The following is a 27,496-nucleotide window of genomic DNA, read 5'->3' on the forward strand; positions in this document are numbered from 1 at the left end:
GTTTTCCTGGGAAGGGTTCTTTATAAATGCAGCCAGTCGTTTTTTCCTATCACCAATAGCACTTTTGCAAGCTGTATCAAACCATGGTTTGCTAGGCCGTTTTGGATTTGCAGAGGTTAGGGGTACAACTTTCCTGGCTATACTTAGTAGCTTGCTAGCAAAGGTATCAGCTGGGTTCTGTTCATGGAGGATATTTTCTGTGATATCCTCAGAGCATCTTTTTTGGAATTGTTCCCAATCGGCCTTATTCAGTTTCCACCGCTGAGGTCGTCCCAATGAAGGGAGATTGTTAGTAATGATGATTGGGAAGTGATCACTTCCCCGTAGATCATTGCTAACTGACCATTTAAAATCGTCCAGAAGTCCGGGGACGCATACGGTGAGGTCAATGCATGTGAATGATCCAGTTCCTGGGTGCAAGTAGGTCGGTGATGCATCATTAAGTATGCATAAATCATGTTGGAGGAAGATATCCTCCAGCATACGACCTCTTGTGTCGGTATTGTTGGATCCCCACATGGTGTTATGGGCATTGAAATCCCCAAGGATTAAATAAGGCCGGGGGAGTTGTTTCAATAGGTCCTCCATGTCTGTTCGGTTTAATGGAGCGCCTGGTGGTAGATACAGGCTGCAGCAAGTGATAACCTTGTGAAGGGTTATCCTAGCTGCTACGGCCTGTAGTGTGGTCTGTAGTTCTAACCTCTCATGGGGGATGCTATCCTTCACAAGGATACAGACTCCACCTGATGCTCTCTCTGCATCCTCAACATTCTTGGTGTAAGCACGGTAGCTTCGGAAGCTGATGCAATCTTTTAGAAATGTTTCCTGTAAGCAGACAGCTACAGGAGTCTCGGAGTCCATCAGTAGCTGCATTTCCTCGTAATTGGCCTTGAGGCCTCTACAATTCCACTGTACAATTCTGGAATCCATGGCTTATTCTAGATGACCTACTTGGAGCTATTTGGCCTTGGGAGGCCCCCGGAGGGGTTTCCCTTTATTCCAGTGACCTTGGTATTTTTATTCTTGGGTTTGGATGGAGAGGAGGACAACCCCCTTTTGGGGGAAGTCTTTCTCTCTGGAGAGGGGAGATCCCTCTGGTTAGAGCGGAGGTTATTTCCTCCTCTCTCACCTCGGGCATCCTCTCCGCTTTGATTTCTCCCCTTAAGGAGTTGGTCAACCTCTAACTCAGTAGAGGTTGGGGTGTCTGGCTGGGTTCTCTGAGGAGAACCTGTGTCAGACATGATGTCTCCGGGTTCTCCCGGAGTATTGGTTTTGACATGCTGCTCAGTCTCCATGCTCTCATCAGCGAGCACAGAGAACCTGTTCTTTAGCATGACAACAGGGCTTTCTTGTTTCTTCAGAGGTGTGTTCTTTGGCGGTGTTTTCTTCTGAGTTGGGGGAGGGGGAGGGGGTGGTGGGGTCAATGTGTCCGTCTGTGTGGCTATGGATCTTCCTTTCTTAGCAACAGCCTGGGCGTAGGTCTTTGTCAAGCCGAATTGGCCCTTGGGTAGGGCCAGTACAGCCGATTTCGCCTGGCTAAAGGTACATCCGTTTCTTGCCTTGTACTCCTGCACGGCAACCTCCTGTTTCCACACAGGGCAGTCCTTGGAGTAGGCTGAGTGGCCAGCTTGACAGTTTGGGCATTTGAACTGGGCTGTGCAGCCCTTGTCCTCATGACCCTCTCCAGCACATCTGGCACACACAGTGTTCCTCTTACAGACTGCCGCGCCGTGTCCATAACCCTGGCACTTGAAGCACCTCATGGGGTTAGGTATGTAGGGCCTCACTGGAACTCGTAGGTATCCTGCCTTCACATACTCTGGCGGTGTCCTAGTTCCGAATGTGAGGATAATAGTGGCGGTTTTGACCTCCTCACCCTCCCTGCGCCTGGTAATGCGCCGGGCATGGGTGACTCCTTCAATGCCCTCCACTATTTCCTTCTCGGAACATTCCAGTAGGTCCCTAGAGCTGATTACACCTCTGCTGGTGTTCAGACTCTTGTGTGGCATGACTTCCACTTGGAGATCACAGAGTCTTCTGCATCTTAAAAGCCCATCAGAGTGTGTCTTGCTGTCTACTTCTACAAGGAGTTCCATTGTTTTGTGTAGCTTAGACACACTCTTGGGCTCTCCCACTACTGACTTGAGTCCCTTATAGATAATAAAAGGGCTCAACTTGGTCAGGCTTTTTCCCTCCTCTGTGCATCTAACCACCAGAAGTGATGGCCAGGTGGCACAGCTTTTTGGGACCTCCTCTTTTTTATCGTCAATTCGTCGTTTCTTGCCCAGACATAGGTCTGGGGCAAGTAGTTTTGTGTGTGTTTTTTTGTCCATATATATTTTGGTTAATTCGGCACCTGTGCTCCCCACCCGCCATCGAGTCCAACAAGGGGACGGGCCATTCGGATGTCCAGAATGAGCCCGCCAGGGCTACACAGGTGCTATACTCAGTCAGCTGCTACATCGGACATGTGTCCGATACAGCAGCTCCCTGATTGACCCTCCAGCCATCGCCCTCCAGCATAGGTCGACGACCTATGCTGGTAGCTCGGCATGACCAGCCGGTTGACCCAGAGCGGGCCATCTGGGTCTCAGGTCTAGGGGAACTTGGAGCCAAAGTATTGTGTTGTTGTGGTTTATCCTCAGATAGCCACCACTCAAACACCAGGATCTCTTTATCCCCCCTTACCCGTCGCAGTCCACGGCAAACGGACTGGTCTAGGACGTAGTGAGAATTTAAAGTTAAGGAGACAGTGTGATGATCAATGAAGGCAGACTTAGGAAAAGAGGAGGCAGACACAATGATAGAAAAGAAGTAGGGCACTTTTGAGCTCCAAAAGTGCTAAGGAAAGAGGAGCGCAGTTTAACGTCATGTCTCGGGACGATTGGTAAATTGTTTATGTAAATTAAAAATAGTAGTGGACCTAAGACTGTTCACTGTTCCTTGAGGTAAGCCTGAGTTTACTGTTATTGTTGTTGATTTAGAGCCATTTATTATTACAGTTTGTTCTCTCCCTATCAGAAAATCTTTAATCCACTGATGCAATGGACCATCAATGCCAAAATATTTTAATTTTTTAAGCAAACTATGGTGGTGAACTTTATCAAAGGCTTTGGAAAAATCTAGTAAGATAGCATCTATTTGCTCACTGTTATCTAAACGTTTTGAAAAGTCATCAATTAGTATTATTAGTTGTGTTTCACATGATCTATATTTGCTAAAGCCATGTTGGTATGGAGTAAGGACATTATGTTTGTCTATGTGGTTTATGATGTTGCTACATATTATGTGTTCTAGGATTTTACATGTGATGCTCGTAAGTGATACTGGTCTGTAATTTCCTGGGTCTGATTTTTCTCTTTTTTTAAATAGAGGGGTGACATTAGCTTCTTTCCAGTCACTTGGTACTCTGGCCTGGTTAAGAGATGCCTGAAAAAGTATTTTGAACACTAGTGCTAGCTAATTGCTTAGTTCTTTGAGTAATCTAGCTGGAATACCATCAGGTCCAGATGCTTAAGTACCTCCTATGTTGCCTTCTTGGTTCAAATTAAGTAATATGTCTTTGTTTCCTGGGGCTGAAAATGCTGATGCAAAATATTTGTTGATGATGTTAGCTTTAGTTTCATTATCATTGTGTGTTAAGTTGTCTTCTCCTTTTAATGGCACTATGCCTGTTGTTTCCATTTTCTTAGACTTAATGTATGACCATAGGTTTTTGTTGTTATCTTTAGATATTATATTGTTTATGTATTCACTCTGCAGCTGTCTGCTTACTTTTTGGGTTAGGTGTTTAATTTTTATGTACTTTTTATAAACTCATTCTGCCTTAGTTTCTTTAAAGTTTCTATATAGGTTCTCTTCTGTTTACAAAGCTTCTTTAATCTATTATTAAACCAGCTTTTATTAATTTTGTTTGATGTGTATTTAGTTGGTATATGGTTTTCTATGTTAAGATAGTTTTTTATGAAATTCCAGAGGTCATCGACTGGTTGGTTAATGTCTCTTTCTGATAAGAATGTTTGTTGAAAGTTTAATGCAGCTTGATGTAGTTGTGTTAGGTTGCATTTGTTCCAGAGTAAGATTTTTCTTTTGGGTTTTATATTGGCTACTGCAAGAGAAATTTCATTATGGCTGTTGTTGGGTTTTAATTTTTGAAGGTCTAGTCTAAATCTAAAGTGAAGCATTACAACGGTTTATAATAATAATAATAATTATTATTATTATTATTATATTTATATATTATTATATATCTAGACTTTAATAGAAGTAAGTCTCTAGCAAAATTTGGTATCTAAAATGGATCTATTTATCTGACTAAGTATCTATTACTATGCCCCAGACTAGAAGTATATATAGATCTAGATCTATGCCCATATCCACTTGTTGATGTAGGCGTACTGTCCACTCAAAGTAGTCCTAGTACAATAGTGATAAAGTTATAATAATTAATGAAAATAATGCTAAACAAGGTTACAAAGACAGTTTGTGTGGAAACACAAACTCAAAATTGTTCCCGAAGTGGTCCACCCAGGCAGGTAAAAGACAGGTTTCAATATTTTCAGAAAGAATATCAAAATGAAATTCTATCAAAGGCAAATGACAGAGAAGAATGGACAAAGAAGGTTGACCGATCTTATGTGATGCCCCAACGGTTCAGCACACCAAGGGATATATGAAAGTGAAATTAGATGTGAACCTGACCTAACTGATGTCATATAATGATTATCTAATTGATCTAATTGTTTTGTAAAGGGTCAATCTCATATTCAAAGCCTCTCAAAAAAAAAGCATTCCGTAAAAAAAATAATAATTCCTTTAGTTAAGGGTGGTATGATTTACAATCTACACAACAGTTCACGCGATAGTATGAAAAACTACTTATTAATGTTTTTTTTAAACTTATATTTCACTTATATGCATATTAGATACTTTTTTTCTTTAAAAAAAACAACAAGTAAACATTTTTGTGTAAATATAGTATTTAGTCTGACAGAACTTAGTTAACTAAGCAATACATTTGTACAATTTTTTTTTTACAAAGTTCTAAAACGTGTGCATAAATGTGTTAAAATATGGTTAATGGTTATCTCCCTTACTAACTAGCCTCCCGTGTTTGTTACTATTAATAGTGAATAGTTGTAAAAATGGTGTATTTTTATGAAAAAACTGCTTGCATAGTAGATTTTAAAAATTACATTTTTCGCTTTCAGAAAAGAAAAAAATAGCCGTTGCATCCGAACTTTGAAAGGTCTAAAATATAATGATGTCGGATTTTCCATATCTTTTCTAGATTTAAACAAGGCGGACGGACGGACAGACATACCGCACAAAACTAATAGCGTCTATTCCCTTTCCGGGGGCCGCTAATTAAGTTATATATTTTAAAGTTATTGGTTTCTTAGTTAAATAGCTTTTTAAGGAATTAGCTGAACTGCTAAATTCTAGATCTGTAAAATACTGAAATCTTCAGTATATTCATAAAGGTGCAATCTAGGAAGGTGGAGCCTGGACAGTGGACACGGATCTCAAAAAGGGATATAACAATTTTCCTAGAAATTCCATAGTTGATGTATATTACTGAGAAAAGAATTACTAGTTCGATGGTCACATGGCGAAAACTATAGTGTGACCGTTTCGAGATCCGTGTTCAGGTTTTTCCACCCAATTTCCACGAATTTGCAAGCCGAATAGAGACTTTGTAAAACAAAGTGTATTTTTAAAACAAAATGGTACGCTTTCAGAAGACCAAAAAGTAGCAGTTTGTCACAGTATTGTTTGATAGCTACTGTGACATGAGTTAGTCAAGGTCCACTGAGAACGCTTGGTTTTCATTTTTCACGAGAAAATTGTAGTCTCGCTAGGAACTATGGGGCAAGCCTCGTTTTGAGATCTGACCACATGGTCAGACATCAGTTTTACTTTGGTTCTAGTAGTGTAAGGACGTACGATCCATATTGAAACTTTATTTGTTGGATATAAGTATTCAATATGTTGGATGTTCATCAGCATTTATGCCTATGAGGCTGAATTGTGTATTTTATTTTATGTCAATAAATCTATCGTCTGCTGATAAGTGGGTTACTTTGTATTTTCTAATACCTGTTGTGCTGCTCTAATTATAGTAGACATCCTCTATAATACAAGTACACTAATTCAATTGAAGAGAAGGCATATTTAATTATTATATCGCAGATACTTGAATAAACACCAGAAGAGGTGTTACACAGTTGTAACTAAATTTAGCAAGTTTCAAAATAGAAAATAGCTTTTCTAATAGCTTTTCTAGTTTGGAGATCCAAATTTTACAGACGGACTGACGGCTAACGGAACTTATTGCGGATTTTCCATTTTCGGAGTCCGCTAAAAAAAAATGTACCACTGGACTGTACCTCCGTCTCTTGCACCTAATCCTTCGATAATATTAATGAGCCAATCAGTGCTTCGACATCCTGCTTTGATTCCTGCTGCTCGGTCGTACGGTGATGCTTTATTACCTTCTTGGGTGTGACCTAATATTGCCTGTCTGGAACATACAGTACATAGACTTTTTTTTATTGGAGGTGTAAGCCTACTGACTTACAATAAAAAAAGTCATTGTTTCACAAAAAGTAACATTAAAAAAAGTTTTTTTTTTAATTTAAATACAATTCCTCCTTTACACAGCTGACCTACCTCTGTAAGAGGGATTATTTTGCTCTTATTTACTAATGAATCATATATATTTTTAAAAAAAATGGAACACTTCGCTCGAATTCTTCACCACCAAAAAAAAAATCCTGTTTAAGAAAATGTATAATTCTACTCAAAGTATAACATGGATGCCAATACGAGGGAAGCATAATATATATATATATCATGGGCGTAGCCAGGATTTTTTTTCGGGGGTGGGGTTTGGGGGGATTTTTTCTCCCCCCCCCCCGGGCTATATATATATATATATATATATATATATATGTGTGTGTGTGTGTATGTATAATTAATCTTTATTACATTCTTTATGTTTATCTTCATTCTTTCGGAATACGTTTATTATACCCTGGAATAAGTTCTTCCAGGAGTTAGTGAAAAATTTGTAGACTTCCCGCCCTCAGCAGCAATGGGGTCTGGCGTAGCCCCGCCGCCAAGCACTATTTTCGATATTGAAAGCCTAAAAAATGCATATTCTGAGGTATCTACAGTGCATTATTCTGCTATTAAAAGTTTAATTTCAAAACCTGTGCTATTCTTATCTTATCTTATATAATACAGAGGTTACTTCAAAAAAAGAAGATGATTACGTCCTACGCGTCATGCCTTCAGCCATGCATATTAACCAATGACTTAAATTCTGCCAAGTCACTGGTTTTCCTGGCTAGCTCAGGCAACCCATTCCATGCTCTAATAGCACTAGGGAAGAAGGAGCATTTGTACAAATTTGTCCTAGCATATGGGACGAGGAATGTGCCTCTATGTTTTTGTCTTTCTGAGTATTTTATTAAATTTTGTTTTTGTATTTGAAGATTATGGTTCAGTGTTTTATGTATAATTGCTACTTTACTTTTGAGACTTCTTTCCTGAAGGCTTTCTAAATTTAGTGATTTTACTAAAAGTGTTACTCTAGTCAAATGTGAATATTCGTTTGTTATGAATCTCACTGCTTTATTTTATGTCTGTTCCAGTTTCTTAATGTTTTCTTGAGTTGAGGGGTCTTACTGACTTAGATCCTCCCGCGCCGTTCGGCTCATAGGGCGGCAAGCTGTTTTCAAAAACTGTCGCTGGCAATGTCTGAAGCCTCTTCCCACCTGCTCTGAGGACCTCTATGAAAGTGTGGCGTGAACTTGTACTAGGATGTTCCTGTTTGCGATTTCCTCGTAGTGGCCTCCATCTCATTGCAACTCTTATTATGCGTAATTCTTTTTGTTGGAATACATGTCCCGCAAACCTCATGTGACGCTCTGTCAAAACCTTACCAAGGGGTCGACTCCAAGTTCGGCAAAGCATTTCCTTGATTGAGACCCGATCCCTATAACTGACTCCTAAAGCTGCCTTTACAAAACGGAAAGAAACATATTTCCATTGTTAGCGGTTACGCACCCACCATGACCAACCCAGATGATGTCATAGCAAAGTTTTACGAAGAACTAAACTCCACCTTGCTTAATATTCCAAAAACGGAAAAGCTACTCATTCTCGGTGACTTCAACGCAAGAGTCGGCTCTGACCATCACATCTGGAAAGGTGTCTTAGGCAAATTTGGGATAGGTCAATGCAACAGCAACGGATTATTACTACTCCAGACCTGTGCTGAACACAAGCTGCTCATATCGAACACAATATTCAGTCTTCCAATGAGAAAGCGAACTTCCTGGATTGGATGCATCCCCGCTCAAGACACTGGCACCTCATAGATTACGTCATCACCAGACAATCTGACCGTCAGGAGATTCGTGTCACCAAATCTTGCTGTGGTGCAGAGTGTGGAACAGACCACCGCCTCATCATCACAAAACTAAACATTCGTATCCAACCAAAGAGACGTCCGCAAAAATCAAAACCCCTAAAAAGGCTAAACACGGCCAGCTTAGCAGATGACAAAACTGAAAAGTCGCTTGCAGATGCAATAGAGAACTGCCTCAAGTCCACCGTTCTAACTGAATCAAATGTAGATAAAAGCTGGGAATGCTTCAAAGAAGCTATCTATAGCACAGCATTAAACATACTCGGTCCTATGGAGAGAAAGCATCAGGACTGGTTTGATGAAAACAGTATTGAGATCAGAAAACTATTAGACGAAAAGCACAAGCTCCACAAATTGTGTCTGAACAACCCAAACTCCCAGTCCACTAAAGATGCATTCACTAACATCCGCAAAAATGTGCAAAAACAGCTACGCCAAATGCAAGATACCTGGCTTAGCAAGAAAGTGGAAACAATACAGGAATTTGCTGACAAGCAAGATATGAAGAACTTCTACCATGCCATAAATGAAATCTATGGACCCACAAAGTCAGGCTCATCCCCTCTATTAAATGCTGATGGGACAATCCTATTGACAGATAAGGAAGAAATCCTAAAACGCTGGGCAGAGCACTTCGAAAAGGTTCTCAATACACCTTCCATCATAAATGAAGCGGCCATAGACAGGCTACAGCAAGTACCAATAAATGAAAAAATGGATGACCCACCTACGCTAAAGGAAACCGATCTTGCCATTCAACAGCTCGCAAGCGGAAAAGCCCCAGGAGCTGACTCCATTCCCGCAGAGGTCTACAAAAAAGGTGGATTAGCCCTGATTGAAAGACTTCATAAGCTCTTCTTAATTATGTGGGAAAAAGAGTTAATACCACAAGACTTTAAAGATGCCAAAATTGTTCATTTATACAAGCGAAAAGGAAACCGCCAGATCTGCGACAACCACAGAGGAATATCTCTTCTCTCTATTGCTGGGAAAATCCTTGCACGCATCCTACTAAATCGGCTTATGCAACACATAGAATATGGTCTACTACCAGAAAGCCAGTGCGGCTTCAGAAAAGAGCGTGGAACCATTGACATGATCTTTGCAGCAAGGCAGCTCCAGGAAAAATGCCAAGAACAAAATGCTGACCTGTTCTCAATATATGTCGACTTAACAAAGGCATTCGACACTGTTAGCAGAGAAGGACTCTGGAAGATCATGTCAAAGTATGGCTGTCCACAAAAATTCATAACCATGGTGAGACTATTTCATGATGGCATGAAGGCTCGTGTCCAAGAAAGTGGAGAACCATCAGATCCCTTCGAAGTATCAAACGGGGTAAAACAAGGCTGTGTCCTAGCACCTACACTGTTCAGTATCATGTTCTCCGCTATGCTGACAGATGCATTCACAAATAGAGAAAACAACGGGATAAATATATCATACAGATTTATTAGTGGCCTATTCAACCCGAGGCGGCTTAAAGCAAAATCAAAAACAAATGCAGCAGTAATCAGAGACTTGCTATTTGCCGATGACTGTGCCCTAAATGCCTGCTCTGAAAACGATCTGCAGAGCATCGTCAGTGACTTCTCAAGAGCATGCTCAGACTTTGGCCTTACCATCAATACGAACAAGACTGAAGTCTTATATCTACCTGCTCCTGGGAAAGCCTACTCGAATCCAAGCATTACTATAAATGGACAGGATATAAACGCAGTGGACAAATTCACATATCTTGGCAGCACACTCTCCAGAAATGGAAAAATCGATAGTGAAATCGACCTGCGTATCGCCAAGGCCAGTGCATCCTATGGCAGACTGTCTACAAATGTCTGGAACAGACGTGGTATCACCACAAACACCAAGCTAGGGGTCTACAGAGCCGTCATCCTCCCTACATTGCTCTATGCCTCAGAAACATGGACAGTGTACAGTAAACATGCAAAGAGACTAAACCGCTTCCACATGACATGTCTGAGAAAAATACTAAATGTCAAATGGCAAGACAAAATACCAGATACAGAAGTCCTTCGAAGAGCGTGTCTGCAAAGCATCCACACAATCCTGATGCAGTCCCAGCTGCGATGGGCAGGTCACGTCTACAGAATGGAAGACCACCGCATCCCAAAACGACTCTTGTATGGCCAACTAAGCGAAGGAAAGCGCTCGCAAGGTGGGCAAAGAAAGCGCTTCAGGGACACCCTCAAAGCTTCTCTGAAGGCGTTCAGCATAGACCCTGGCACCTGGGAGACAGAGGCACACGACAGAGCATCATGGCGTCACGCTGTGAAAACTGGCGCACAGGTTGCTGAGGAAAAAAGAACAACGCAGGCAGAAGAAAAACGCCAGAAAAGAAAAGCAAGACAAACGACACTAGCTCCAGCTGGAATAACCTGCCCAGTGTGCAGCCGAACATTCCGGGCTCACATAGGTCTCACCAGCCACATGAGGAGGCATAAAACCCAAGTGCAAAGCCCTCAGCCCCCTGGATGACAAAGTGGTCATCATCGAACCACGATGGACGAACTATATATATATATAACTGACTCCTAAAGACCGTCTTAGCAATCTTTGTTGAGCCACATTTAGTCTTTTTCAATTTAGGCAAATGACTATCCACTGCACTTTATTAATGGAGTCCACTGGCAGAAATTTTGTAACCTCTCTTGGCTACGCTCTTGGAATTAGGTGACAGTAGCTTGCGTTAGATTTTATATCGAAAAGGGAAGTTTTATCGGCAAAATCATCTGTTGTGGGGTTTTAAACTAAAAAATCTCTGGAGTTTTTTTTTTAACAAATTCAAAACCTCATTGAACTACGTTCATAGAATTTGGTGAGTGTTGTTTGCTTTAGAATAATATTGAAAAGGGGGTTTTCAACCTCAAAACTCTTTGTAGGGGGATTTTAAACTCAAAAACATCTGGAGTGGTTTTAGACTAAAAAAAAAGCCATCTGGAAGAGGGGGTTTAAACTCAAAACTCCCCTTCGGCTTTGCTAAGCTCAAAGAAATTTAGTGCGTAATTTACATTTTTTTTTTATATTGAAGAGGTATTTTTTAGCATCAAACCCCGATGAAGAGGGGTTTCAACTCAAAACCCTCTTTGGCTACATGTGTAATTTGTTGTTTTTTTTATAGAAGAGGTACTTTTTTATTCAAACCCCGCTGAAAGGGGTTTAAACTTAAAACCCCTTTGGTTAGTCTCAAAGATTTTTTAGTGTGTAATTTGCTTCTTTTTAATTGAAGAGGTTTTTTTTTTAGCTTTGAACCCCACTGATGGGGGGGGGGGGGTAAACTTAAAACTCCCTTTGGCTACACTCATAGAATTTTGAGTGTGTAATTTGCTTTTTTTTATATTGAAGAGGTATTTTTTAGCTTTAAACCAAACTCAAAACCCCTTGGGCTACGCTCATAGCATTTTCTGTGTGTGCTTTTTTATATTGAAGATGGGAATTCATAGTAAATTTCGGAGGGGGTTTTAAAATCAAAATCTTCCTTAGTTATGTTCTTGGAATTAGGGGATTGTCGTTTGCATTATTTTTTGTTTGTTTTGTTTTATAGAAGAGGGAAGTTTAACTGCAAAACCCCCTGGTAGGGGTTTTAAACTCAAAACCCCAATGGCTGCGCTGGGGCAAGTGATGGCTTAATATTAAAATCTCACCTAAAATAAACAAAATCAAAACAAAAAATCAAACACCAAAGTCCGTCTTCCCCCCCCCCCCGTTGGGGGGGAATTTCATTTCGGGGAGGGGGGGGTTGAACCCAGTTTTTTTTTCGGGTAGGGTTTTGAGGGGGGGATTTCCTCCGCCCCCCCCCCCGCGGAAAAAATATATATGTATATGTGTGTGTGTGTGTGTGTACATAATTAATCTTTATTACATTCTGACCCTTTCGGAAAACGTTTACTGTGCCCTAGAATAGGTTCTTCCTGGAATTAGTGGAAAACTTGTAGACTCCCCGCCCTTGCTAGCAACGCAGCGCTCCCCCAGCGCGGGGCAAAGCCCCGCCGCCGAGCACTATTTCTGGTATTGAAAGCCAACAAAATGCATATTCTGCATCTACTGTGCATTATCTGGCTATTAAAAAGTCTTATTTCAAAAACCTAAGATGCTATTCTTACTGACTTAGACCCTCTCGCGCCGTTCGTCGCATTTTCCGGCAAGCTGTTTCCACAAAAATCTGTCACTCCTCGTATTGCGACAAATGGCAGATTTTGATAAACATTGCCAAACATTGCCAACACGACCTCGTCCCTGTTCAGCCTAGGGATCGACATTCTTGAGGCTCCATTCGAGCTTCAACTCGGTGGGCTGCGACTCCAACGTGAAAACACCAAAATATCTAGGGGTGACCCTGGATAGAAAGCTGACAATGCTCCAGCACGTCCAGGAAGTTGAAAGAAAAGCCTCGGAGAAGTTAGCGTTACTAAGAAAGCTGGCCAGCACAAAGTGGGGTGCCAAAGCTGACATGCTACGCACATTGTACTTAGGGGCAGTCAGATCACAAATTGAGTACAGCTATACAGTTCAAGTATACGCTAGTAAAACTGCCCTCGAATCACTCGACCGAGTACAAGCACAGGCCCAACGGTTCATTTGTGGCACCTTTAGGACAAGCCCAACAAACTGCTGAAATCTTAACAAACGTGGCACCTTTATAACTTAGAAGGAAGAGGGCAGTACTTACGGCCTACGAGCGCTACAAATGAGGCGACTCTAGGCTACCGACCTCAATATTAGTGCGACAGTGGAGAGAGAGGAACCGCATTAAAATGCGATCGTTCCTCCATATTGGGGCCAATTTGTCTAAATCAGCTGGGCTCTCCACTGATAGAATTCTCATTAGAAGAATTAGTACATGCCCTCCGTGGAGGAGATTGCCGGCCCCACAAATAAACCTGTCCCTAATAGGGCAAGAGGGAGCCACCAAGAGGCGATTAACACCTGCCATTCTCCAAAACCTGGCATCAATAACCATAAAATCCTACCCATCAGATGCCATTTTCTACTATACCGATGGGTCGGTATTGAGGGACCCCGATAGATCAGGGTATGGGGCCCTTAGAGTTTACCCTGACCGTACAGAACCTGACCGGCTCTGTGGTCCATGCGGCAGATGACTATTAACACTTTATTAATGGAGCCCAACCACTGGTAGAAATGTGTAACCTCTCTTGATTACGCTCTTGGAATTACATGCATGTATTTCGCTTTAGATTTAATATCGAAAAGGGAAGTTTTATCGTCAAAATCATCTGTTGAGGGGTTATAAACTAAAAAAATCTCTGGAGTTTTTTTATTTTTTTTTAAATTCAAAACCCCATTTAGCTACGGTCATAGAATTTGTAGTTTGCTTTAGAATAATATTGAAGAGAGAGGTTTTCAACTCAAAACGCTCTGTAGGGGAATTTTAAACTCAAAACCACCTAAAGGGCTTTTAAACAAAAAAAAAAGCCATCTGGAGAAGTGTGATTTAAACTCAAAACTTCTCATTCGCTTAGCTATGCTCAAAGAATTTTAGTGTAATTTAATTTTTTTATATTGAAGAGGTATTTTTTAGCATCAAAACAATCTGAAGGGGGATTTAAACTCAAGACCCCCTATGCCTACGCTCATAGCATTTTCAGTGCGTAATTTGCTTTTTTTTAAATATTGAAGAGGTATTTTTCAGCTTCAAACCCCGCTGGCAGGGGGTTTTAAACTCAAAACCATTTGGCTGGCTAAGCTCATAGATTTTATAGTGTGTTATTTGCTTTTTTTTTATACATATATTGAATAGGAACTTTATATCTTCAAACCCCAACTGGAAAAGTTTTTTTTTTCTCAAAACCGCTTTGCCTCATAGAAATCCGAATGTGTAATTTGCTTTTTTTGTTTATCGTAATTATTGGAGGGGTTTTAAAGTCAAAATCTTCCTTAGCTGTTTTCTTTTAATTTGGGCATTTTTTGAGGTTTTAATTATAGAAGAGTGGGCTTTAACTGCAAAACCCCTGGTAGGTGGTTTTAAACTCAAAACACCTGGTAGAGTTTTTTATCTCAAAACTCCCTGATGGATTTTATTTTGAACTCAAAACCCCTAGTAGGGGGTTTAAACTCAAAACCCCCTTGGCTGTGCTGTGGTAATTGATGATTTAGTATTAAAATCTCACCTAAAATAAACAAAATGAAAGCATAAAATCAGTCAATGAATTCCGTCGTCAAACCCTCACCCCCCCCCCATCTGGCTACGTCCATGATATATATTATATATTATATATATATATATATATATATATATATTAACTGTATATTAAAAACGCTAGAAAAGAAAAGCAAGACCCACGACACTAGCTCCAGGTGGAATAACCTGCCCAGTGTGCAAAGGAATATTCCGTGCTCACATAGGACTCACTAGCCTCAAGTGCAAAGCCCTCAGCCCCCTGGATCACAAAATGGTCATCATCGAACTACAATGGACGTACTATTTATATATATATATATATATATATATATATATATATATATATATATTAATGTATATGTTTTACAGACGCTGAGAAACAATAAGACATTACATCAAGATGTCATGGCTATAGAAATAGGTTGGAAAAGTGGAAGCGTGGAGCGAAGAGAGATACTGTAGAAATAGATTGGAAAAGCGTGGAGCGAAGAGAGATACTGTAGAAATAGATTGGGAAAGCGTGGAGCGAAGAGAGATACTGTAGAAATAGATTGGGAAAGCGTGGAGCGAAGAGAGATACTGTAGAAATAGAGATACTGTAGAATTAGATTGGGAAAGGGAAAGCGTGGAGCAAAGAGAGATACTGTAGAATTAGATTGGGAAATGAAAAGCGTGGAGCGAAGATAGATACTGTAGAAATAGATTGGGAAAGGGAAAGCGTGGAGCGAAGAGAGATACTATAGAAATAGATTGGGAAATGGAAAGCGTGGAGCGAAGATAGATACTGTAGAAATAGATTGGGAAAGGGAAAGCGTGGAGCGAAGAGAGATACTGTAGAAATAGATTGGGAAAGGGTAAAGCGAAGAAAGATACTGTAGAAATAGATTAGGAAAGGGTAAAGCGAAGAAAGATACTGTAGAAATGGATTGGGAAAGCGTGGAGCGAAGATACATACTTTAGAAATAGATTAAGATGTCATGGCTATAGAAATAGGTTGGAAAAGGGGAAGCGTTGAGCGAAGAGAGATACTGTAGAAATAGATTGGGAAAGCGTGGAGCGAAGAGAGATACTGTAGAAATAGATTAAGATGTCATAGCTATAGAAATAGGTTGGAAAAGGGGAAGCGTGGAGCGAAGAGAGATACTGTAGAAATAGATTGGGAAAGCGTGGAGCGAAGAGAGATACTGTAGAAATAGATTGGGAAAGCGTGGAGCGAAGAGAGATACTGTAGAAATAGAGATACTGTAGAATTAGATTGGGAAAGGGAAAGCGTGGAGCAAAGAGAGATACTGTAGAAATAGATTGGGAAAGGGTGGAGCAAATTAGATTGGGAAAGGGGAAGCGTGGAGCGAAGAGAGATACTGTAGAAATAGAGATACTGTAGAAATAGATTGGGAAAGGGAAAGCGTGGAGCAAAGAGAGATACTGTAGAAATAGATTGGGAAAGGGTGGAGCAAATTAGATTGGGAAAGGGAAAGCGTGGAGCGAAGAGAGATACTGTAGAATTAGATTGGGAAAGGGAAAGCGTGGAGCGAAGAGAGATACTGTAGAATTAGATTGGGAAAGGGAAAGCGTGGAGCAAAGAGAGATACAGTAGAAATAGATTGGGAAAGGGGAAGCGTGGAGCGAAGAGAGATACTGTAGAAATAGATTAAGAAAGTGAAAGCGTGAAGCAAAGATAGATACTGTAGAAATAGATTGGGAAATGGTGGAGCGAAGAGAGATACTGTAGAAATAAATTGGGAAAGCGTGGAGCGAAGAGAGATACTGTAGAAATGGATTGGGAAAGGGGAAGCGTGGAGCGAAGAGAGATACTGTAGAAATAAATTGGGAAAGCGTGGAGCGAAGAGAGATACTGTAGAAATGGATTGGGAAAGGGGAAGCGTGGAGCGAAGAGAGATACTGTAGAAATAAATTGGGAAAGGGGAAGCGAAGAGCGAAGAGAGATACTGTAGAATTAGATTGGGAAAGGGGAAGCGTGGAGCGAAGAGAGATACTGTAGAAATAAATTGGGAAAGGGAAAGGGTGGAGCGAAGAGAGATACTGTAGAAATAGATTGGGAAAGGGGAAGCGAAGAGCGAAGAGAGATACTGTAGAAATAAATTAGGAAAGGGGAAGCGAGGAGCGAAGAGAGATACTGTAGAATTAGATTAGGAAAGGGTGAAGCGAAGAGAGATACTGTAGATATAGATTGGGAAAGCGTGTAGCGAAGAGAGATACTTTAGAAATAGATTGGGAAAGGGTGGAGCGAAGAGAGATACTGTAGAAATAAATTGGGAAAGGGAAAGCGTGGAGCGAAGAGAGATACTGTAGAAATAGATTGGGAAAGGGTGGAGCGAAGAGAGATACTGTAGAAATAGATAGGAAAAGGGGAAGCGTGGAGCAAAGAGAGATACTGTAGAAATAGATTTGGAAAGGGGAAGCGTGGAGCGAAGAGAGATACTGTAGAAATAGATTAGGAAAGGGAAAGCGTGGAGCGAAGAGAGATACTGTAGAAATAGATTTGGAAAGGGGAAGCGTGGAGCGAAGAGAGATACTGTAGAAATAGATTTGGAAAGGGAAAGCGTGGAGCGAAGAGAGATACTGTAGAAATAGATTGGGAAAGGGAAAGGGTGGAGCGAAGAGAGATACTGTAGAAATAGATTTGGAAAGGGGAAGCGTGGAGCGAAGAGAGATACTGTAGAAATAGATTGGGAAAGGGAAAGGGTGGAGCGAAGAGAGATACTGTAGAAATAGATTTGGAAAGGGGAAGCGTGGAGCGAAGAGAGATACTGTAGAAATAGATTGGGAAAGGGAAAGCGTGGAGCGAAGAGAGATACTGTAGAAATAGATTGGGAATGGGTGGAGCGAAGAGAGATACTGTAGAAATAGATTGGGAAAGGGAAAGGGTGGAGCGAAGAGAGATACTGTAGAAATAGATTTGGAAAGGGGAAGCGTGGAGCGAAGAGAGATACTGTAGAAATAGATTGGGAAAGGGAAAGCGTGGAGCGAAGAGAGATACTGTAGAAATAGATTGGGAATGGGTGGAGCGAAGAGAGATACTGTAGAAATAGATTGGGAAAGGGTGAAGCGAAGAGAGATACTGTAGAAATAGATAGGAAAAGGGGAAGCGAGGAGCGAAGAGAGATACTGTAGATATAGATTGGGAAAGCGTGTAGCGAAGAGAGATACTTTAGAAATAGATTGGGAAAGGGTGGAGCGAAGAGAGATACTGTAGAAATAAATTGGGAAAGGGAAAGCGTGGAGCGAAGAGAGATACTGTAGAAATAGATTTGGAAAGGGGAAGCGTGGAGCGAAGAGAGATACTGTAGAAATAGATTTGGAAAGGGGAAGCGTGGAGCGAAGAGAGATACTGTAGAAATAGATTAGGAAAGGGAAAGCGTGGAGCGAAGAGAGATACTGTAGAAATAGATTTGGAAAGGGGAAGCGTGGAGCGAAGAGAGATACTGTAGAAATAGATTGGGAAAGGGAAAGGGTGGAGCGAAGAGAGATACTGTAGAAATAGATTTGGAAAGGGGAAGCGTGGAGCGAAGAGAGATACTGTAGAAATAGATTGGGAAAGGGAAAGCGTGGAGCGAAGAGAGATACTTTAGAAATAGATTGGGAATGGGTGGAGCGAAGAGAGATACTGTAGAAATAGATTGGGAAAGGGTGAAGCGAAGAGAGATACTGTAGAAATAGATAGGAAAAGGGGAAGCGAGGAGCGAAGAGAGATACTGTAGAAATAGATTGGGAAAGGGAAAGCGTGGAGCGAAGAGAGATACTTTAGAAATAGATTGGGAAAGGGTGAAGCGAAGAGAGATACTGTAGAAATAGATAGGAAAAGGGAAAGCGTGGAGCGAAGAGAGATACTGTTGAAATAGATTAAGAAAGCGTGGAGCGAAGAGAGATACTGTAGAAGAAAATTGGGAAAGGGAAAGCGTGGAGCGAAGAGAGATACTGTAGAAATAGATTTGGAAAGGGAAAGCGTGGAGCGAAGAGAGATACTGTAGAAATAGATTGGGAAAGCGTGGAGCGAAGAGAGATACTGTAGAAATAGATTGGGAAAGCGTGGAGCGAAGAAAGATACTGTAGAAATAGATTAGGAAAGGGAAAGCGTGGAGCGAAGAGAGATACTGTAGAAATAGATTGGGAAACCGTGGAGCGAAGAGAGATATTGTAAAAATAGATTAGGAAAGGGAAAGCGTGGAGCGAAGAGAGATACTGTAGAAATAGATTGGGAAAGGGTTGAGCGATGAGAGATACTGTAGAAATAGATTGGGAAAGCGTGGAGCGAAGAGAGATACTGTAGAATTAGATTGGGAAAGGGAAAGCGTGGAGCGAAGAGAGATACTGTAGAAAAAGATTGGGAAAGCGTGGAGCGAAGAGAGATACTGTAGAAATAGATTGGGAAAGGGGAAGCGTGGAGCGAAGAGAGATACTGTAGAAATAGATTGGGGAACCGTGGAGCGAAGAGAGATACTGTAGAAATAGATTGGGGAACCGTGGAGCGAAGAGAGATACTGTAGAAATAGATTGGGGAACCGTGGAGCGAAGAGAGATACTGTAGAATTAGATTGGGAAAGCGTGGAGCGAAGAGAGATACTGTAGAAATAGATTGGGAAAGGGGAAGCGTGGAGCGAAGAGAGATACTGTAGAAATAGATTGGGGAACCGTGGAGCGAAGAGAGATACTGTAGAAATAGATTGGGGAACCGTGGAGCGAAGAGAGATACTGTAGAAATAGATTGGGGAACCGTGGAGCGAAGAGAGATACTGTAGAATTAGATTGGGAAAGCGTGGAGCGAAGAGAGATACTGTAGAAATAGATTAAGAAAGTGAAAGCGTGGAGCGAAGAGAGATACTGTAGAATTAGATTAAGAAAGTGAAAGCGTGGAGCGAAGATAGATACTGTAGAAATAGATTGGGAAAGGGTGGAGCGAAGAGAGATACTGTAGAAATAGATTGGGAAAGGGTGGAGCGAAGAGAGATACTGTAGAATTAGATTGGGAAAGCGTGGAGCGAAGAGAGATACTGTAGAATTAGATTTGGAAAGCGTGGAGCGAAGAGAGATACTGTAGAAATAGATTGGGAAAGCGTGGAGCGAAGAGAGATACTGTAGAATTAGATTGGGAAAGCGTGGAGCGAAGAGAGATACTGTAGAATTAGATTGGGAAAGGGTGGAGCGAAGTGAGATACTGTAGAAATAGATTGGGAAAGGGTGGAGCGAAGAGAGATACTGTAGAAATAGATTGGGAAAGCGTGGAGCGAAGAGAGATACTGTAGAAATAGATTGGGAAAGGGTGGAGCGAAGAGAGATACTGTAGAATTAGATTGGGAAAGGGTGGAGCGAAGTGAGATACTGTAGAAATAGATTGGGAAAGGGTGGAGCGAAGAGAGATACTGTATAATTAGATTGGAAAAGCGTGGAGCGAAGAGAGATATTGTAGAATTAGATTTGGAAAGGGTTGAGCGATGAGAGATACTGTAGAAATAGATTGGGAAAGCGTGGAGCGAAGAGAGATACTGTAGAAATAAATTGGGAAAGGGAAAGCGTGGAGCGAAGAGAGATACTGTAGAAATAGATTGGGAAAGGGTGGAGCAAATTAGATTGGGAAAGGGAAAGCGTGGAGCGAAGAGAGATACTGTAGAAATAGATTGGGAAAGGGTGGAGCAAATTAGATTGGGAAAGGGAAAGCGTGGAGCGAAGAGAGATACTGTAGAAATAAATTGGGAAAGGGGAAGCGTGAAGCGAAGAGAGATACTGTAGAAATAGATTGGGAAAGCGTGGAGCGAAGAGAGATACTGTAGAAATAAATTGGGAAAGGGGAAGCGTGAAGCGAAGAGAGATACTGTAGAAATAGATTGGGAAAGGGGAAGCGTGGAGCGAAGAGAGATACTGTAGAAATAGATTGGGAAAGGGGAAGCGTGAAGCGAAGAGAGATACTGTAGAAATAGATTTGGAAAGGGGAAGCGTGGAGCGAAGAAAGATACTGTAGAAATAGATTGGGAAAGGGGAAGCGTGAAGCGAAGAGAGATACTGTAGAAATAGATTGGGAAAGGGTGGAGCGAAGAGAGATACTGTAGAAATAGATTGGGAAAGGGGAAGCGTGGAGCGAAGAGAGATACTGTAGAATTAGATTGGGAAAGGGAAAGCGTGGAGCGAAGAGAGATACTGTAGAAATAGATTGGGAAAGGGGAAGCGTGGAGCGAAGAGAGATACTGTAGAAATAGATTGGGAAAGGGAAAGCGTGGAGCAAAGAGAGATACTGTAGAATTAGATTGGGAAAGGGGAAGCGTGGAGCGAAGAGAGATACTGTAGAAATAGATTAGGAAAGGGTGGAGCAAATTAGATTGGGAAAGGGGAAGCGTGGAGCGAAGAGAGATACTGTAGAAATAGATTGGGAAAGGGTGGAGCAAATTAGATTGGGAAAGGGGAAGCGTGGAGCGAAGAGAGATACTGTAGAAATAGATTGGGAAAGGGGAAGCGTGGAGCGAAGAGAGATACTGTAGAAATAGATTGGGAAAGGGTGGAGCAAATTAGATTGGGAAAGGGGAAGCGTGGAGCGAAGAGAGATACTGTAGAAATAGATTGGGAAAGGGGAAGCGTGGAGCGAAGAGAGATACTGTAGAAATAGATTGGGAAAGGGGAAGCGTGGAGCGAAGAGAGATACTGTAGAAATAGATTGGGAAAGGGGAAGCGTGGAGCGAAGAGAGATACTGTAGAAATAGATTGGGAAAGGGTGGAGCAAATTAGATTGGGAAAGGGGAAGCGTGGAGCGAAGAGAGATACTGTAGAAATAGATTGGGAAAGGGGAAGCGTGGAGCGAAGAGAGATACTGTAGAAATAGATTGGGAAAGGGTGGAGCAAATTAGATTGGGAAAGGGGAAGCGTGGAGCGAAGAGAGATACTGTAGAAATAGATTGGGAAAGGGGAAGCGTGGAGCGAAGAGAGATACTGTAGAAATAGATTGGGAAAGGGGAAGCGTGGAGCGAAGAGAGATACTGTAGAAATAGATTGGGAAAGGGGAAGCGTGGAGCGAAGAGAGATACTGTAGAAATAGATTGGGAAAGGGTGGAGCAAATTAGATTTGGAAAGGGAAAGCGTGGAGCGAAGAGAGATACTGTAGAAATAGATTTGGAAAGCGTGGAGCAAATTAGATTGGGAAAGGGGAAGCGTGGAGTGAGGAGAGATTTTGCTAAAGAAAATGTGATGACCATTACATAAATACAAAAGTATATATATATATGTAAAAGTATATATAAGTATATATATATATTGTTATAAACCTGGTGGTGGCACAGATGGGGGTAGTGGTGTGTGTGTAGTCAGCCGACGCAAATCGCCCCAGGCCAGCGCTAGACGAGCGGTCAACCGTGACGAGTTACGACGATCGGCCGAGACGAGTGTCAACAAGAGAGTTCGGGAAGGATCGCCGACGTGAACAGAGCTCAGGGGCGTCACGAGAGTTGTAGTCATCTGACCACCTAGAAACGTCGAGCGGCGTTCTGTCCGGTTCGAGAAGGCCAGTAGGGACCCTATATAAGAGCGGAGGTGACGAAGTCAAGACGGTTGAGAAAGCGGGTTCACGACAGGAGTTCAGAACACGGTCGACTACAGCACAGTTCAACGGTGTGGTTCTGTACGGAGCATTACGACGGTTCAGTGCGGAGTACTGTCAAGTACAGTTGAGACGAACGGCGTCTTGATCTTGGTCTGTGATCGAGTCCGACACAACGAACCCAAGTGTGTGAAGTCAGTCCCGAACTGTTGAACCCAGTGCAAGCCCGGAACGAGACGGAGAGGCCAGTGCAAGAGTTGATACGGCGGAACGGTGTTATCGGAGAGATATTTGTACAGTGTACGTGTTGCCAATTGTACAGTAATGGCTGTTATTTATTCAACTATTAAAGTGTTACGTTACTTTGGAGCCCTGAGTTGTCAAGCTCTTTAAGTTGGTGGTGTATGGTGCAGTTTGCAGAGAGCCTGGATAGTGAGATTCGTAACAATATGTAAAATACATTTTTGATTTATATTACTATATTAAAAAGTAGTCATAGACCATGGACAATAATATTATAGTGAAAAATAATTGAATACAATAAAGATAAAGAGTGACAGACAGCAGAAGAAACAAACAAAACAAAGGCAGATTGGGGTGAAGAGATACCTTGCTGTACAAAATGGTTTTCCTTCTTCATTAAAAAGTCTATACATAAAATCTGTGGTTATGTTGAAATTGGAATTTTCATTTCTAAAAAGGATAAACAATAACAAATGATTAATATTTTAGGATTGATAATCTAGCAGGGGGTACTTGGCTGGTAAGTAACTATGGTAACTTGATGTACGTTAGTGATACAATGAAGTTCATAGAGCCATAGCTGTGCTTAGATAAGAAGACACAACAATATTGAATGCTATTTACTGGTCGTAAAGATGCTGTAGTTATTTGCAGTAACAAGTGTTTATTGAGAGGTTCAGAGAAAGAAGTTTTCTTGGTGTTGCTTTTGGTCATTTGAAATAATCCGTGCATTTTTCTTTGAGTGGAATGCAAGATATTAAACTACCCAGCAATAGCTTGCATGTAGATAAGAAGAAACCAGGCGCCAAGGTGAACAGTGAAACTGTTAGTGTTGTAGATAAAGAAGTTACGTCATCACCGTCGGTTGTATTAGAGAGACTTTGCAACACAGTTGTCTGAATCATCTCAAGTTGCAAAAGTTCATTGTGACAGATACACTAATTCACGGGCTAGAAAGGTCTGTTAGGTTGATCGGTAAAAATGGTGTTCGTTTATTAAACTTTAAAAAGAAGTGGGTGTTTCGGCCATAATAAACAATATAAAGCCTGGGAACAAATAAACGGGCATAGCCAGCGTGTACTATTATTCATGAATACATACATTCACTCACTATACAAGCCAGATTGCACTTTACTTTTGAGAGATGTACATTAGTAACTAGTTAAATATATACTTACATATTTTACATTTATCCCACACACCCCTTTACAGTTGGTGACCTCATACATACACCACTCATGTTACACAGATTAGTTTGTGATAGACCTATCTATTTAGTCTAATTTAGATTGTTGTCAAATGTATAATAAGGATATTTCAAAACTGCGCGCTATATTATAAGTGTATTTTTTCTCAAAATTCTTTTTTAAAAACATTTCAATCAGTATTCTATTCAATGAGTTAGTTAATAAATGGAAAATATATTTTACAAGACATATATTACCCGCGGCCCGCGGGTTTTTTGTTTGCGTATAACTGTCGATGAGTCACTGAGAGTGGTTTGTAGACAATTAAACGAAATAATAAGGGTTTAAGTAAAGCGAATGTGTCAACGTAAAAATAGTCTGAATTGTGCTGTCAAAATAGCTAATGGACTTAAATTCATTTTTTCAAATAAAACCATTTGCTTGCAGGCCTACATATATTTGATTACAATTTTAAATGAATAGACTTAATTTTGTGTGTTCACGTGTTAAAGAAAAAAGTAGATCTTGAGTTAGACATAGATCTAGATCTAGAGTAATCTAGAGTTAAATATTGGCTTGGATAGAGTTCATTTTGCTCGTGCGCATGCGTGACCTTTTTAATTAGATGTACGCGAATGAACTATTAGAATATATCTTAACACGGCTTAGCAGCTTTAGCGAACGGATGCATGAAAAATGCTTTAGAAAAACAAATTTGAATGTCAATTTGATTAAAATATGAAATGAATGGACTATAATTAGTATGTTCATGTCATGTGTTCAAGTATAAAAGTATCTTTGCGAAGAGAAGTTATATCATCTTAAAGTTAAATTAGAGTTTTAGACCTAGGAATAGAAAGATGTGTAACATTACGGTATTGTCTACTGAAAGTATGCTCATCAGGAATTCTATATTCGCAAATATAAGGAATGAATTTATGTAAAAAATGCTTTTGAAACACAAATTTAAATGGTTAATTTTATTAAATAATGAAATCAATGGACTATATTTTGTATTTTCATGTGTCAGAGTAAAAAACTATCTGCGCAAAGTGCAGTTCTTAAAATTAGATCTAGATCTTTTCGATCTTTTCTCATGTAAACATGGCCTAGATCGATGAAGTTATAATGCTTTCATAGAGCTGTTCAACTTTTTTTTTTTTGAGGGTCTTAAGTTTGTTCTAGGGCTACAAAACATACACTACGGTTGGTACCCAAGGAACATTTCTGCCAAGTTTTATCAAGATTGGTGAAACGGTTTAGATTTCTATACGGGGACATACATACATACATACGCCTCACATTCTGTTTTATATATTAGATAATGATCCGTTCACACTTTTTCCATTGTGACATTAAGTGCAAATTTTTTGTGCCAATGCACGTATATATGAATAATGCTTGAGTTATTCATTTAAAAAGTGTTGTTGTTTTTTTGTTTGAAAAATCTGCTTGCATATATAATTCTAAAAATTAAAAGGTTCACTTTCGGAAAAAAGTAGCCGTTGCATCAGAACTTTGAATGGTCTAAAATATCATGATGTCTGATTTTCATTTTCTCTTCTAGTTTCTGAGATTTAAATGGGACGGACGGATGGACAGACCACACAAAACTAATAGCGTCTATTCCCCTTTCAGGGGCCGCTAAAAATAACAACCAATTACCAATTAGTTAATTAACTATTAGTAATTTATATTGTGTTTGGTATCGAAAGACTAATTACACTAATTACACATATACTAGAGATCTAGAATTAGAATCCATAGAATTATCAGAATGAATGTGAGGGATTATTCACACAAAAATGTGTGTAGTGCTGGGGCGATGGGCATTACAATTCGGGCCATTTGATGGCGCAATCTTTTTTCCATTTAGGCCTGCAATAGAGGATACAAAGAAGCATGTGCTGTGTTTGATATCTAAACATATTAGCACAATAAAATTGTGCTATTAGATCATGGATGTTTTTAACAAATTACCCCTTCTAAGCAAATCGTAAATTATGTTATTACTAAGTACCAGCCTCATTCGGATGAATGATTTGTTAAGGAAAGATATTTACCCGAACTCATGTCAGAAACATTTTTATAATGACGAAAATGAGCGATCGGGTAAAGACTACCAATCCAAAGTGTTGCTTTTGTGTTCTTTTAGTTGTACATGACATTTTACATGGCGATTAGAATAGAAAGGCTCTAAAGTACCCAAATAATCTAGTAAAACCATAACTCGCATTGCAGCTTTTGCGTCCTATTATTGGCTTGGAAAAAAATATTTGCCGTGTAACTTCTCACATTGTTACATTCAGACATTTAATATTCCAATTAGTATATTCATTATGGCTTTAGTACGAAACATCAAGTGAAGTACTATCTCAACGTTATAGTTTAAAGTTATAGTGTAAACACAAACACAGAGGGTCCTGCTCCTCATGTAACAATTAAAACGCATGACTATTTGGGGGGAGTCATCAAGGCTTTTCGGTTAGTACATGCCTATAGAGAAGTAGAGATCACGGACCGGGTCACCACGTTCAGGGACAAGGCACACCAAATAGAAACACGGATAGATAGAGTGTATGTGCCAAGGGCGTGCGAAACAAAAAGTGTAACACATCTCGTAGAGACGTTACAATATACAGACCACAAAGGAGTCTTAGTGGAACTGCTGAACCCAAAACTAAAAAAGAAAAAACAAAAAACACCGATCTGGAAACTTAACAACGACCTCCTAAATGACCCGCTCTATTTAAAAACAATCGCAAACCTCCTCAAAAATATAATACATGACTCAAACACACCCCATTTCAAATTCACACAAATATGGACGCTAATTAAAAGCTCCATTAAGCAGCAAAGCCAAATACTGGCCACACTAGTCAACTCAAAAAGGAAAAAAGAAGAGGAAAGACTTAAAAATTTACTAACACACGAAGAAGACGAAGCAGCCAAAACACATATACTAACACAACTAGAAGAACTATTTAACTATCAATACAAAGGAGCGGAATTGAGGTGCAAAAGTAAAAAAATAACCGAAGGGCCTAACAAACTTTTTTTATCAGCAGAACAAAACATTCAAATTGACAGAACTATTGACAACATTGTTGATAGTAAAGGAGAAACTATACACGACCTGGACAAAATAACAGACATATTTACAAAACACTTTACTAATTTGTATGACAAGGAACAGACGGACGACAACGCACAAAAAGTATTTTTACAGAACTGCAAAGAAATACCAATGACAGAACAGATAGAGACAGACGCTCCCTTTACGCTAGACGAACTGAGGGCTGCTTTAGATACAACACAAAACAACAAATCCCCTGGCCCAGACGGTCTGACGTTTGAATTTTACAAAGCCTTTTTTCCCCAAATAGGACCCCTACTATTAAATCTATACAGCGACATGTTAGTGACAGAACAGTTACCTAGAGATTTCAACTAAGCATACATCACACTTCTACAAAAAAAAACAAGAAAACAACACCTCACCAAGCGACTTTCGACCGATCTCACTTCTAAACACCGACTACAAACTCCTGACGAAAATGACTTTTTAAGACTAAAACCCCTCATACCACACTTAATAGGACAGGACCAATACTGTAGCAACACAGACAAAAACATCGACGAACTTAACCATTTTTTAAGAGACATTATATATTACTGTAAAGACAAAGACTTGAAAGCAGCCCTCTTTTCTATTGACCAGGAAAAAGCCTTTGACAGAATAGACCATGACTACCTTTTCAAAATACTAGACAAGACAAAGACAGATGGAAGAATGAAGAAATACATAAAGCTAGTTTACACTGATGCCACAAGCAAACTCATAATAAACCAAACCCTTAGTGGCAGTATCCCTATTAGAAGATCTGTTAGACAAGGGTGTCCCCTTTCTCCCTTTTTATACACCCTTT

General features: G+C 40.4%; 1 protein-coding gene across 7 annotated transcripts in view; it reads right to left on the reverse strand.

The window, feature by feature from the left end:
* LOC106074311 (ATP-dependent 6-phosphofructokinase-like) overlaps nucleotides 1–27,496 on the reverse strand; it is a 222,592-nt gene that overhangs the window by 14,326 nt on the left and 180,770 nt on the right. For 3 of the 7 annotated variants that reach the window (XM_056005429.1, XM_056005430.1, XM_056005428.1), the window contains 2 exons: nucleotides 22,747–22,830; nucleotides 6,390–6,523 (listed from right to left, as the gene is read on the reverse strand). The exons of 2 other annotated variants lie outside the window; for them this stretch is intronic. In XM_056005429.1, the coding sequence (XP_055861404.1) occupies nucleotides 6,390–6,523; nucleotides 22,747–22,830 (218 nt within the window). Of the gene's footprint in view, nucleotides 1–6,389; nucleotides 6,524–22,746; nucleotides 22,831–27,496 lie in introns of those variants that run through there. 2 more of the 7 variants (XR_008773897.1, XM_056005431.1) reach the window with 1 other exon arrangement.

This window comes from Biomphalaria glabrata, chromosome 12 (genome assembly GCF_947242115.1).
Source record: "Biomphalaria glabrata chromosome 12, xgBioGlab47.1, whole genome shotgun sequence".
NCBI lineage: Eukaryota > Metazoa > Mollusca > Gastropoda > Planorbidae > Biomphalaria > Biomphalaria glabrata.